General features: G+C 41.7%; 1 protein-coding gene across 2 annotated transcripts in view; it reads right to left on the bottom strand.

Moving 5' to 3' along the window:
* Window positions 1–14,993, bottom strand: part of PAOX (polyamine oxidase) — a 283,185-nt gene that overhangs the window by 27,633 nt on the left and 240,559 nt on the right. For both annotated transcript variants that reach the window (XM_069240820.1, XM_069240821.1), the window contains exon 7: window positions 7,492–7,649. In XM_069240820.1, the coding sequence (XP_069096921.1) occupies window positions 7,492–7,649 (158 nt within the window). The remainder of the gene's footprint in view (window positions 1–7,491; window positions 7,650–14,993) is intronic.

Here is a 14,993-nt window from a genome sequence, read left to right as displayed (position 1 = left end):
GATCGTAGCCTGAATGTCCTAGACTTGTTGATGCATGGGAAAAGCCCTGAACTCTGTCTATAATCGCTCTAATGAAAGAAATCCTCTATGAGATTATCAAGCAGAACTTTGGCTCGTAACAATCAGAAATGCCTCTGTCATGTGGAGGTGGTCCATGGCTGACTGCGGGGAGCTTGTCTTTATCAGCCAGTCACAGAGAAAGGTCCTGACCTTTGAAGGTGGGCAACGATACTGCCATCATATTGGTGAACAACCCAGGTGAGGTCGATTGACAGCAAGGTAAAGTGAAAATACTCTTGGCCCACCTCAAACTGCAGGAACAGTCTGTGGGGCCTGCATTTGGGTTTATGAAAATACGCACTGTGCAAGCCCAATGACACCATCCAATCTCTCATGACCAGAGCAGATAGGATCTAGGCCAATGCGAGGATTGTGAACTTGTCCTTACATAGGAAGGCTTCAGGGGTCGGAGGTCTGAGATCGGTCTGAGGCTCCTGTCATTTTTTATGGACAAGGAAATAAAGATAATAGCAACTCCGGTCTTTCTTTGAGTCCGGTACCCTGTCTGTGGCTCTTTTGGAGATCACAAGGCATACCTTCTGTAGCAGGATGGACAGAAGCCCTGCTGAAATTGACTCTAGTGTGGAAGGTATATAGGGCAAGGTGGAAAGAAAAAGTAGGGCTTGGCCTATTGGAACAATTTGAAAGACCCATCTGTTGGATGTGACAGATTGCCAATCTGGGAGGATCCCACATCTACTAATTGGGCATGTGCCACTGGGGGCAAACTAATGCAGTTTGTTGCCTGTTTTAGCAGGGAAAGAGGAGTTGGATGGCTGGTGCTGGCCAGCTCACTGCCTTCTTGATATGTGTCTGCAGCTCTGAGCGGACAGGGCTGCCTGATGTATCACTGGCTAGGATGGCTGTATCTGCTTATACACCAGAAAGACCCACAAATTTCCAGAACTGGTAGAGAATTATTGGGAAAAGGTCTACAGCCCCAAAATGTGTGTTGTAGCTCTGCTGTCTTGAAAGCCTTGCAAAGTGGTAATCCACCTACATTTTGAAGAGGAAAGACCCATCAAAGGGCATGTCCATTAGCAAAGAAAGTACATTGCTAGACATTCATGTCTATGAAGGGTTACACTAATGCTGACTGTCCTGCCAATACTATCTGTTGTATCCAAACCACGCAGAATACACAGTTGGCTGTGTCATCCCTGTCACGTATCATCTGAACCAAAGATGTCTTAAGATCCTCCAGGACTGCCAGCGAGATATCACTGGACAAGAAAATGTGTGTATTGTCTGAGAAAGACAGACTGCAATTATGAAACAGTGCCAAGCTAGAAGAGGAAAACATAAGTTTGCCAAAGACATCAATCCTTTTGGATTCTCTTTCTGGCAGATTAGTTGGAAAGCAGTTAGGGTTCACCTAACTGGTCGAGGCCTGTACAATAAGACTCCCTGCAGTAGGGTGCTTGGCGCAAAAGTCATGATCTGCAGGGTGCTGGTTTATCATGGCTTGCGACCACCTGCTTACCAAGAGGCGGGCAAGATTATGGTTTCGATTAAGCAGCCATCAGTGTATCTGTGAGGGCATCAATAAATGGGAGCAAGGGTGCAGACGTTGCTGGCTCAGGCTGTAAAACATCGGTCAAAACATTTTTTTTTGGTGTCAGGGGAGGGTGGCAGTAATTCTAGTACCTCGGTTGTCAACCACCACTGCAATTGAGCTACTTTCTTTTAATGGATGACTCTTGTGGCAAGTCAAGCTATGTCTTAGCTGAGGAATCAAAACCCATTGGTGTTCTGTAAATCAAGGTAAAAGGCATCATCAATGTAATAACGCAGGAGAAAGTAATCCTGCTCATCATCAATATCCATTGGTGCACACTGCTCTAGCACACCATCAGACTCAGTGGCAAAAAGATAGTACAACCTCTGACAGCTGGAATATAGAAGAGGCAGAGGGTTAGGAGAAGGGTGCCTGACAACTGGCTTTACATTGTAATCTCCCAGCGTAAAAATCAGTTGAGCATTAGCCATTGCGGGATAGAGCCTTGATATAGGCATCAGCACGGAGTCATCCCCCAGTGCTAATGGTGCTGACAGTGATACTTAGTTGGCCGATATCAGGTTGTATATTGGGGCCAGATTGAAAGTCTGTACTCAGTCAGTATGGCCTGGTAATGGGTCTTGAGGGGACAGATGGTGCCAAGGACGGACACACCAGCAGTTACCTGATTGGAGGATGCTGCAGTTTTGTGGGGCCCAAAGACACCAGAGGAAGCTGGAAGCGCACTGACATTTTGCAGCATGACCTCTTTGAATGCCTTAGTCTGCTGCAGGGTTGACAAGGGCACATCGGGACCAACTGAGGAATGGGCTCCGTGGCCAGTGACCTTGAAGGAGGGTGACTGACATCTTGATGCTCTTGTGCCTTCTCTATGGATTCGGAGTAGCTGGAAGGTTTTAAGACCTGCTTGGCTTTTGTTCTACTTGTGCTTGGAATTTGACTTAGCAGAGGACTTGGAATGGGAAGCGGAGGAGTGGCGGGAGAAGCCAGTGACAGGGACGGAGTCTAAGGCCATGACTTGGAGATGGACCAGGATCTGCACGAAGGATTCAACTTCTTCATGTTTTAGACATACACAACTTTGCCTGCCGTTCATGAAATTAAGGTGCAGTTGTCATACAAGTTTGAGTTGTGTATGGAAACCTGGCACCAAATGCACACCTTGTATGGGTCTGTGACCAACTTAAGGTTCCTGAAGTCATGGCATGCCTTGAATTCTGTCATGCTGGGTGAGGACTTCGTTCCTGAGCATTCTGTGAAAAAAAGTTTTTGGGAATTGTTGAAAAACCAACAAAGTTGGCAGTGGACCTCCGGGTCCATGTCAGCAAACACAAAGAAAGGAACTAACATCAGAGTGCAGTGGTGCTACTTCAATCAACCAATCAATTAAATCTTTATTCAGCTCATACAACCATAAAAGAATGTATAACATAAATCAATAATAAACAAACATTGTATCATAGCAGTTGTACATTATGAATTTTGCATGCATTAATTCATGAATATATGCAGTGAAAAGTTTAGTTTCCAGCAACAAACAAGTATTCCACTATTAAAAATTTAAATCATAAAGTGACATGCATAAAGAGGTTACAGTATTCAAACCACAGAAAAATAGTCCAGCCCCTTGTTTCGTACTTACTCTCCAAACCTTTATCAGATGCACTAACCCAGTTTTGCGTTTCAGTAACCTGGTTACCGAATCACAAAACGGGTTTGCGACTCGCAATTAGTAAGGGGTGTTCCCTTCCTAATTGCGACTCACAGTGCAATGTAGGATCGTTTTGTGACCGCGGGCGCAAACCAATCGCAGTTTGCACCCATTTCAAATGGGTGCTAACACTTTCGCCAAAGGGAAGGGAGCCCCATGGGACCCCTTCCCCATTATGAATGTCACTGTAAACATTTTTTCAGAGCAGGCAGTGGTCCTGTGGACCACTGCCTGCTCTGAAAAAATGAAACGAAAACGTTTCATTTTTCGTTTTTGTTATGCATCTCATTTTCCTTTAAGGAAAACGGGCTGCATTACAAAAAAAAAAAAAAAAAAAAAAACTGCTTTATTGAAAAGCAGTCACAGACATGGTGGTCTGCTGTCTCCAGCAGGCCACCATTCGCAGGGGGGTCGCAAATTGCGAATCACAGATGCTGTCAAGGACACCATCCCACATTCGGATTTGCGACTCGCAATTTGCAGGTCACAAATCTGAACCTACCTACATGTGGCCCCAAATTCTTAAAGAAAGTCACAAAAGTGCACCCATGGTATATGTCGTACCCCTAATAAAATATTTGTGAACTGTATTTTAGCATGGGTAAATACGAGGTGTAGATTTGCTCATGTGAAAATCTATTGAGCATTTGCAAGTTCATTTTCCCTCCAGCCACTTTCTTCCCAACCCTGGAAGAAGGTCTAATTCTGCCATTGTCAGGAGTAAATGTCCAACCTTTCTTATTATGGGAAAATATTAGAGAGAAGCTGGTAAAAATCTTTAAAACATGCAGGTTAGTAGGTTTGCAGACTCAAAGGCATTCCAGCCCTGGAACTATTGCTTACTGCTTCCTCCAGCCCTAGTATGCAGATCTGCAGAAAGGTGGCAAAATAAGGAAATTGCTACAGTAGGGATTGAAACTGCAAGTATTCAAGCCCTACTATGGTAGTAGCCCTGGCATAATCAAAGAGGCTATTAATTGCTGCCATAATTTGTCGCCACACTACATGGCACCAAAGGGACAAGTAGATCTTTTTACAGGACAAGTAGATTTGAGAAGCAACCTGTCCCCTGGACAAGTAGATATTTTAATAAATTCCACACCCCTGAACAGATTGATCTGATCGAGAATCACAGGGGCATAACTCAAGGCCTAGTGCTCCATAGATATCTCTTTTTCAGGAGACCAGCATATGGGCTATATTAAATCTAAACTTAAGCAGACAGAATCTTTGGTGGTGATGTGGTAAAAAATAAATAAAGGCAAGGCTCCATGCAATCTGTAGTAACTAAAATTTGATGAGCAGCCACTCTCTTATTGCTAAACTCTTGCGATTCCTTACTCCTTACCCACATAGTGAAGGATTCTGTGTCAAGTCGAGCATTGAAAGTTTAAGCCTCCCTGACAATTTGATCTGATCTTTGATATATATCTGCCGTAAGATTCTGCGAACATGATCAAGCCGTAAGCGGAGCTATCTTGATATGATCTCCAGATATGGTAGGCCTAGCTCCTTGTGACAGGCATAAGTGGGCACACTACTAGCAACAGATAGCAATCTTCTCAAAAACACATTCTCGCTAGCCCACAAATTCGAAGTATTGCAATACCCCCAAATATGCCTGCACCATACATACATCAAAAGAGAACAACTTTGTGCTTTGTAAATACTTGCCATCATATCTAGGAGTTTGGAGCGTAACTTCCCAGAAAACCTAATAATTGCCTCTATTGTTTGTTCAAAATGGGTTTTGCTGTTTTTTGTTAAATGCGTCAAGTTGCATATGCTATCAAAAGGTACTCCCAGATACATAAAGGTTGGGACGCAGAGGAGTCTGGTGCAGTTGATTTAATGGGGATTCAAACTGAAGCACACCCATAGACTATAGTGAGTCACGTATGTGCCTCTGCTCCACCACCTCAGTGACAATGTGGAGCCAATGCAGAGCTGGGGAGCACTATCTAGTGGCTCATGGGAGCACTGCTGCAAAATTCGCCAGAACCAGTTTGTTGTTGTTTGGGGAGTATTCAAAAGTGAGGAATCTATGTTTTGAAGTATCCATAAGAATCTAAGGTAGGTGGAGGGCTTAGGGAATGCCTCTGGCCACGTGACAATGGGGCACTCTTCGGAGTCACTGCAATGCCACTCATATGGAAACACCTGTTTGCCTACCAGGGTCAAGACAGGGCCTGGGACAGGTAGAAGATTAAAATAAGTTTATTCAGCGTGCTAAGGTTAATATCGCTGTTAACTCTTTTGGATTTGACAAAGGGTTAACTAACTGAAGCGCTTATCAGACAGCAATTTTCTTCTTACACAACTACCTTACTGATTTGGGTCTTTTGTTCCCACTCAGGCTTCAAACATGTTGTTTAACCTACACCTTAACTGATGCATGCCATTTTGAGTAAGAAAGCAAAGCGGTACCGACGCAATGCACACCTCCATCAAATAACCTACATCTAGTTCTCAGTAATGCCAGGAGTTAGTAGGTGTCCATAGATGCTGTCCGTTCCCCACGGTTGTAGAATACAGCCTGATGTCAGGAGTAAGGGCCATCCCCAACACATTCCTTATATACAAGGGAAAGCTCTTCCTCTCTAGTCTGAGTTGGGATCTTAAAAAGGGAAGCTGTAATTCGTCTAAGGGTTTCCCAGACCTTCACATTTTCTGCTCCCCAGGAGTAGTGCGAGGTTGGCTGTTATATTCTCTACACTTATGGGGTTAATTAAGATTCCTAGGATAGAGAAGGAACGATTATATACCTGAAATATCACGCCTCTATCATGACTATCTTCCTTAAAATAATAAACAATCTAATAATAAACAATCTGCCCTGGCAAATAAGCAGACTTGGAAAAAGAAATGTACTTCTAGGATTATCAAAGTGAAATGAGGGGCTTTCTGTACGCAGCATGCTGGGAATGTAGAAGTTCACGTGCATCCTTAATGTGACAGACAATTTTAGGTCTACTGTGTCACCACAGCTGTCTGCAGGATCTATTTTTACCATTGCTTTTACGTATAAAGGGTGGGCTTAAGTTCCACCCAGTAGAGTATTTCTCTCTCACCTTATTCTATGGGCTGGTATACGTATCATTCCACATTCTATGGAGTGCTTACACTTTATTGCATGAGCAACTACTGAGTGTTGGATATGATGGTTACTTAAGAACTGACCCCTCTTAAGGGTGAACTAGTCTGATAGTTCATCAAATGAAAAGAGGTGGCCCACCTCAAAAAGGTATCTCAATGTTATGAGGTTGGAATAATGCCACAGTGACAGGTTTCCCCAAGTAAGAGGGCCCCAAGGGCCAGGGAGACCAAAGTGCGGTATGGCTGGAACATAGGGGAGAGCTCTGTTGGTGAACATGGTTCGGGCGTAGGACCACAGAGTCACTCAGAGTAGCTGTGGATGGGCGCTCTGGGACCAGGAGCCCATACCCATAAGACAGTTGTGGTTGTTGGAGCTAAGTAGGCACCACTTCGTAAACGTCACCTCATGTAAGAGTCCTGCCAGGCACCAATTCAACCACTTAAGTTAGACTGAGAGGAAGCAGAGCTCGTTATCTGGAGCCCTCGATACTTCCTTCTCAACCAGGGGGGGGTAATTTGGCATGAGCCTTTCTTAGGTGACCTGTATGGCATAGGAGTTCTCCAAGAGTACATCTAGTCCCCCCGGAAAATTTGCTGGGGAGGGTAAATTGGTGAAATAATATAAAGTTTGCTGTAAAAATCACCATCCTGGAAAGAGCAATAAGTCCAAAAGGAGCCAGTTGCTGCATCTTCCAGGATGCCACTTGAGTAGGAAGGATTGTCACTGTTCTTGTCAGATTTCTACCTTACAAATCAATATCAGTATGATATACCCCGATACCAAAATAGTGAAAGGTAGTGCCCTCCCATTAAAGTACGGTTTCCCTGAGTCATACTCTCCTAGCTGGAAGAGTCGGAACAAACGGGAAAATGTAGGTTTTTCCCAGTTTCCTCAAAAGGCCAAAAACAGTGGCAAAATCTTCAAGGATTTGTGGTACCTCTGTGGTGTCCACGCGGATAGCCTTCAGGCAGTTGAAGCAAGTACTTCATGATGGGTACAGTTAAGAGTACACATTCAGTGGTCTCAGCATGATTCATAGGATTCCAAAATCTCCATCTATGCCTGTACCTATAGTCTCTGGTTGCACACGAAGGAAGCATTTACCTTGGAAACATTGGTGTTTTCTGGAAGGGGCTTTGCAATGATATCAATGTCATCCCCAGAGCATCCAATGGACACGTAGCTGTATGATCCCTTGGTGAAGGGCTGGCTATGCCACTTAGACCGTAGCATCCGGACAGGAGGTGCCAGCCCGGAATTTCCTAAGGCACAGATAAAAAAAAGAGCAATATAATCAGGTTAAAAGGATGCCACATCTACAGCTGCAATGTGTTAAAGAGGTTAAGTCAGATTTAGAGTACATCAAAGAGTTGTTATTCTCACACGTTATCTAATCGTCTGTAAGATTAAAACAAAGAACACAACAAATTATGTGTCAGGCAACAAGTCAGATGGCAAAGAAATTTACCAATTACCATATGATCAATGTGGCAATTCGATTTTGAACCATTCCAGAATTTTTCTGCAATAAAATCAGATCAAGGTACTTACACAAAGTATCACAACATATACAGCATGTGTAAATCATCAAATGTATACCATTCTCCAAGGGCAACAGGAGATCCACCCAAAAGAACAGTTTGTAAAGATGTCTGCATCAAATATAGGTGATAATGACTGGCGATGACACCACTGTTAAAAAAAAAACAAAAAAAACATTCTAATCCAGAAATAAGGTCCTAGGGACCATCCATCGGCCATGGGGAAGCTTAATTGTTTTTGTGAAAGAAAGCCTTTCGCTTTTTGTCCAAGAACTAGGTACCAGGTGGCTCTGTGATAGCGATTTGCTTAAAAGCTTATGGCCAGGAAAACATACTTGAAGATATATTTCCCTAATAGCTGTGTTGATTTTTTTTACAAAACATTATAAGTGGTAGAATTTCAAGGGAATACAATATGTATATCTGGTAATCTAAATGTAATGATATCTGCAGTTAGGATGACCCATCAATTTTTTACAGGGTAGAAGTCCTAAATATCGACCACAAAAATATTTATGTACTAAAATATCGATGTCAAAATATCTACTACCCGACTTTCTATACTTAAAGTAAAATGGACAACATGGTTACTACCAATATATCGACTTTCAATAATATTGTAGTGTAATAATTCCTACTACTAAGAGGTCTACCACACTAATATAATATTTTTAACACTTTACCGTTAACAACAAACCTTCTCTAAAAATGTAGTGCTGCATAATTAAAAAAAATTAAAATGAATAAGCAAATACAGTTATTTCAAAAGTGTATATTTATAGTTACGTCTCTAAATCAGTAAACACCAATAATCTAGAAACATTTAAGACTTAATAATTGTAATATTTTAAGGTAGACACATTTCTATCAAAATGCAGTCTCCAAATCTATTTAAAGTGAACACATTAAACACCAAAGTGATGGTAGTATTATTAGAATTATTTAAAAAATGCCATATTTATAAGGTTAGTAATCAATAAAATAAAAAATTTCACCAAGGTATTGTTGTAAGGGGTTCAGAAAGTGCATATATCGGGAGCATATTTACTGTTATAATGCCAAATCCAACAAACATTGGGAAAACTGCATGCTTTTATTGGGGGAAAGGATGGGGGATAGATTTTGGATTCAAACTCCAGTCTTAAAAACATTAGGGAAGGTGCATATACTTGCGGGAGGGGTTTTATTTACTATTCTTACTGCATTCAGATGACCATGGGGGAAGTGCATATAATTGGTGGGGGACTTGGGGCTCAGATTTACTATTTAATCTCCAGTCCTAGTATTATTTTGGAAAGTATATATATTTGGGGCATCAGAATTAATATTCTGACACAAGTAAAACTAGCACTGAAGAAAGTACATAAAATTGGAGGGGGGCAGATTTAATATTCTAACTTCAGACCCACCACCATTAGAGAAGGTACATACACTTTGGTTCCAACTTCAGTGCCGCAAACAATGTGGAAAGTGCATGCATTTGGGATCTCAAATTATTACTCTAGCTTACACTGGAGAAGGTGCATATATGTCTTGGTTTCGAATTACTATTCTAATTCCCGTACAGCACTGGGGAAAGTACATATAGGCAATATAGGCAAAATTAATACTCTCACTCGAAACACATTTTTTAACATTCAGAATATATATATATGTGTTAAAACAATATTTAAAAAATGAAAAGAATCATAAATGTAATATGTGAATTTGATATACTATTAACAGTGCTCTAAAGGAATTTAGTAATAGTCTAACAACGTTTTCAAACTTCTTAAAACATTTTAATAGTACATCTATATAATTTAATGGTTGTAAACTTAGAAACTAAAATACAATAGATGCAAACAATATGTAATAATGTAAAAGCTGATTTATCTTCAAAAACAATTGCAGTGCATACATACATTGAGTTTATGTCCAATTCCCCAATCTAACCCCATTTCAATTTTAATTAAAATTGTTCCGATTTCTTAAATTAAATAACATGAACCAATAAACCCCACAATCGATGAAGATGCCAGAAATATATAAAATAATGCAAAAAGAATTCTACATATAAACTAAACAATAAAAATAAAATCATCAGTAATTAAAGCATATCATAAAACACCATCCACTCAAGTCACCAACCCTCAGCCCAAAAATACACCATATATAGTTATGGAAAATATTAAAACAATAATGTGACAAACTTCTATACAATGTATTGTGTTTAACAATATAAAACACAGTAAACCACTATTAAAACACTAAAATATTTTAATAAACACCATTTTAAACATACATATTATTAAAAAAGAAAATATATACATTTCCTAAATATTTAAGATCTATATATTTTTGTACTCCAGATACTTTAACATAATTTTAATGGTCAAACAATATTTGGAAGTAAATATTCAGGAGACATACCATGTTACAATATGAATAACCTGGTATGGGTTGACCCAAGTTCTAATACTCATGGTAGTCCAGGAAGCCAATTTCCTATTCTGGCTTGATGGGCCTTTAGAAAGACCAGTTGATGCACACAGTATTAAAGTCTTGAACCACAACACAGTACATTTTTATGTCATTCGCAATGTAGAACAAGTTACTTACCTTTGTAACAGTTTTGGGGTAGAATCTCTATAGAACTGCAGTCTTTTCAACTGTTCAATATTCCCCAGCAGGATCAGCCTGGATCTGAAATCGTTCTCAGCAGTGCGTTGCATGCCAGTTGGTGGTTCTGTGCGGCACCACACTGACGTGGTTTGACTCTTGAAATTATGTGCAGAGCCTACATAGGTGCTAGTCCACAGGCTTTCAAGGCTGTCTATGCCACAGACACAGAGCCCTAATATAGCAAATGGTTGTGATCAGAATACAGATTCCTAGACCTGGTACCCATTTAAAGGAAGGAGCCCAATTTATAGACTGGCGAGTGTAGGAAGGTGAGTTTTAGGTATTTTAGAGAACTGTAATAACGAATAACAATTAGGAAATCTCTATTTGCTAACAGCATTTTAGAGGCAGTCACAAAGAGTGGAGTCACAAAAAGGCCCGTTTACACATGACATTACCACAAAATCAGACCAGGTAGTAACTGGGTGCAAAGTATAAAGCTGGCCCAGAATGCATTAGGTGTTTCCACAATGGCTGCTCTGTACCTGATTGCAAGGAGGATGCAAATCCTAGATGCCCAGCAGAGGAGCAGGCCAAGACAAGTGAGGATTTTTAAAGTCAGGCTGACCATTTTCCAACAGAGGAAGAAATATATGACAAATACAGGCTGAGTAGCAATGTCATACTGAAGATAACCACCCTCCTAACCCTCATTTAGAAAGAAGGACACAGCATTTCTACCCCTAACTCATGGTCAAATGTAATACTCGTTACACCTACTGGCTCTGTAATCTGCACCTACTGGCCTCTGTAATCTGCACACGTTCACAATCAGCACACGTTCACAAAACACTACTGCCTGGACAGTCAGAGCCATCAGGTTGGACACTTTACCCGTGTGGTCCTGCAGGACCTTCTGGTTTACATCATGTATGCACTCCCACCTTCAGAAAGGTATCCATTTGAAGTAAGAGACTTCTAGCTGCAGATTCCATATCACATGAACAAGTTACTTATATTCAATAACGCCCTATCTGGTAGGGACTATATCTAGCCGCATATTACTTAGCGACTCACCCATCCTGCCCACTCTGCAAAATGATTTTAGAGTTACGGACTGTTTCCCTTTCTGGGCTCTAGTTCCACACACCTGTGGTCAGTGTACTCCATGGCTCTGTGTTTTTGGGGTGGAAAGTTACGAAAAGAAATTGACAGTTCGCTGGGGTGGTGCCTATATAGGCACTGTGCAGGTCACTTCGGGCGCGGATGGCGCCACATGGAGCTGAACGAAGTCACCTACTGGTGCACAGGGGAACTGCTCATGAAAAATTTCCAGGTAGTCTGACGCCTGGGGATAATTTTAATATAAGGAATCTGGGGCTAGATAGAGTCTCTACTAGACAAGTAACATGTTCTTTAATACATATGTCACCTCTAGGATAGGCCCTAAACAGCCAGGAGGGCAGGGTGCAGTGGATTTAAAAAGCAGGATATGCACTTTTAAGTCTTATACATCCTGGAAGTGAAAAACTCCTAAATGAGGTCTTCACTTCTGAGGCCTATCTCTTCCACAGCAAAATATTGGGTTACTTTATTACATTTAATAAGTTTGGTGTCCAAAGAATTCTAATTTAAAGCCCTCTTTAAAGGGTAAAGTTGGATTTTAAGTCACAATTCTGAAATTGCCCCTTTTTAAAAGGTTGGTATTTTCCTGTCCTACCTCTTTGGTGCCTCAGCTTGTAAACCTGGGTCACATGACGAGGTTTACCTGGCTCTTGGTCTATGTGTATTGTTCCCAGACAGTGGTAGGGCAGTAGGTTTTAGCAGGTAGAGCCATCTCTGACTTGATGAGGGGGAGGAGCTGCCACCTTCCATACTTGCACAACACAAAGGCTCTGCCTGAGAAATATATTGGATTTGACACTAGTCTTTTGTGACCCCAGACAAGCTACAGCTAGAGCAAGATGGCAAGAAACTCCAAGCACTTCTGAGGGTGGAAACCTCCAGAACCTTCGCCGACTTCTAAGTGGCAATCAGGTATAAATAATGGACCCTCAAAAGCAACTCTTCAGTACACCGTTTTCCTATGGAAGAACCAGAAGAACTACTGTGCTGCTCTACAGGAAGGGATGCTTCTATGTTGCCAGAGAAGAGAACTGGACATGGTTCTTGAACCCAGAAACACCAGAGTGATTGCAAGGGCTACTTGGTTAGCTTCCTTATCAGAGCCTCAGGAACAGAAGAGGCGCAAACCAAATTGAACTCAGCATCTGGACCCTGTCTGCAGTGAGTCCAACCCCTGAGGTGCTGTCACCCCAGTCCTGGATGCTTGGATAAGGGTTGTGGTTCTGTAAAGCAGAACTGATGCATCATAACACATCTCCTCTCAGCAGCATCGGAACTGCCACAGCGCAACACATCCCCAACTCAGGACCTCTCATTGCAGCTCGCAGTCTTCCTGGAACTGGTGCTGCACAACGCATCTTCGATGCAGCTCTTCACATCGCAAGGTCCTTATTGAAGGAATCCAAGATGAAGACACAGGACTCTGCATCGCAACCCTGCAGCTCCTGGGACCCGCCACTGCACAAAGTATCCTAGACGTAGGATTATCCCAACGCTCCCCAAACCAGGATTTAAGGTACTTTAGTTCAGCAGACCTAACTTGGTCCCTGTAGCCAGCCCACGCTCCATCACTGTTGGCAGAACTTGTGACCTTTTGTCTCAGTCCTGCGCAACCAGATAACCACAGTTGGCACTTTCTGCTTTTAGGTGCTATTTTTACTTTTTTTTTTTTTATTGCATAGCTCTCAATCTACTGATTGGATTTTTTGTTGTGTTCTCAAATATTTATTACATTTTACGGTATTTTTCTAAATTCGTATTGGCCTTTTTTTTGTTGTGTTTTCACTTGATGTTTGAAGTTGTCAGGGTTTTCACCTGATTTACTTCCACAGGAGTGGCATGAAAAAACATGAATGCTCTCACTCTCCTAATTGAGTCTCCAGGAGTTCACTCAAATGAACTACAGGACACCCCAGGGGGAAAAGGGGTAGGGGGCGAAAGAGAAACGTGCTGGCAATGTACTGAATTCTGAAATGCTTCCGATTGTGGCTCATTCAGGACACTTCAATGACTCCCACCTTGAAAGGTGTAACATGTTCACAAAAGAAAGTAGGATTTCTTCCAGGAATCAGATTAAGTATTCAAATGAAAGTGTATGGTAATTTAACCTTCTTTGAATACCTGTCAGAATATCTTGTCTAGCTTAGCATAGCTCTCTCTGACACCTGCTGTCTTTTAAATAATACTATTAAAAGCTAGATAACCAATGTAAAGTAAATATAAATGCATATTACTTTCAGTTTAGCAGAGCAGGCGTTACATCAGGAACAAACCTAACTTTCTTTGATAATGAAGAGTTAATCTTAGACAAAATAAGGAATACAAATAGTAAGAAATGCTCAGTAACTGTCATTGTATAGTCTTTCTCCAACTTCCTCTAGAGTTCATGGAACCAACATGTTTCTCCCTTTCATAAAACCGTTGAAAAAAAAAAAAATGGTTTCACCTTCTTGAAGAAAAAATAAATCTCAAACAAGGGCAGCAGGCAGTCGGGTTCTATAACTTGCATTTTTGGGAAGCACGAATGTTTGTCTTCGAGCTGCTTAAATATCCGCAAGTGGCAGAATTGACAAATTACGTATTGGGGGGCCACATGGACGTACGGCCCAATTTGTGATTACCTAATAGCGATTTTTTTGGTGAATCACTATTTGGTCATCGCTAATCGGCATGCACGTAGCGAAACACGATTGTTTGCTACTGACAATTCATGCGAGGGGCATTTTTAGAAAGTCACAATTTGCAATAGCCTACATTGCAACCACATTTACAAAATTGCGAATGCAGCTTAAAAAAAAAGAGAAACCCTTCCTGACCCTGGTGTTATACACTGAGGCTTAAACACCTGAATCAGGAAGTGTTTCTCATTAGCTGCCAGGGAAGGTGAGCGAGAGAGTGAGAGAGAGAGAGAGGAGGAGAACAGCTACCTGTTGTGTTTTGAACAAACACCTCTTCCCCGCTAACTGCCCATTCCCCTCTGCTACACCCCCCACACCCCCTCCCAATGTGGCAAGCCAGGAAGGAGATGAGGTTACAGGGAGCTGGACAAGACAGATTTAATTCTATGAAAAGGAGCTTGAATTCTTAACTGAGGAATGCTGCACCCACCAAGATTCGTTCTTGGCAAAGGCCTCCATGAATGTTTCTGGGCCACAGAAAATTGGAGTGACATGCAGGCCAAAATGAATGGAGACAGGGTCACATTGCGCTGTGTGTAGGAAATCTGCAAAAGAAGGTACGACCTCAGATCAAGGACCAAAGAAAAGGTGGTCACGCGCTTGGTGGAGAGTCGTGCTAATGGGGGGTGGACCTCCCATTGTACTCCCACCTACAGCC

The sequence above is a fragment of the Pleurodeles waltl genome, chromosome 6 (genome assembly GCF_031143425.1).
Source record: "Pleurodeles waltl isolate 20211129_DDA chromosome 6, aPleWal1.hap1.20221129, whole genome shotgun sequence".
Classification (NCBI taxonomy): Eukaryota; Metazoa; Chordata; class Amphibia; order Caudata; family Salamandridae; genus Pleurodeles; species Pleurodeles waltl.
Note: the sequence above shows the minus strand (reverse complement) of the source record. Positions and strands in the feature narration are given on the sequence as shown.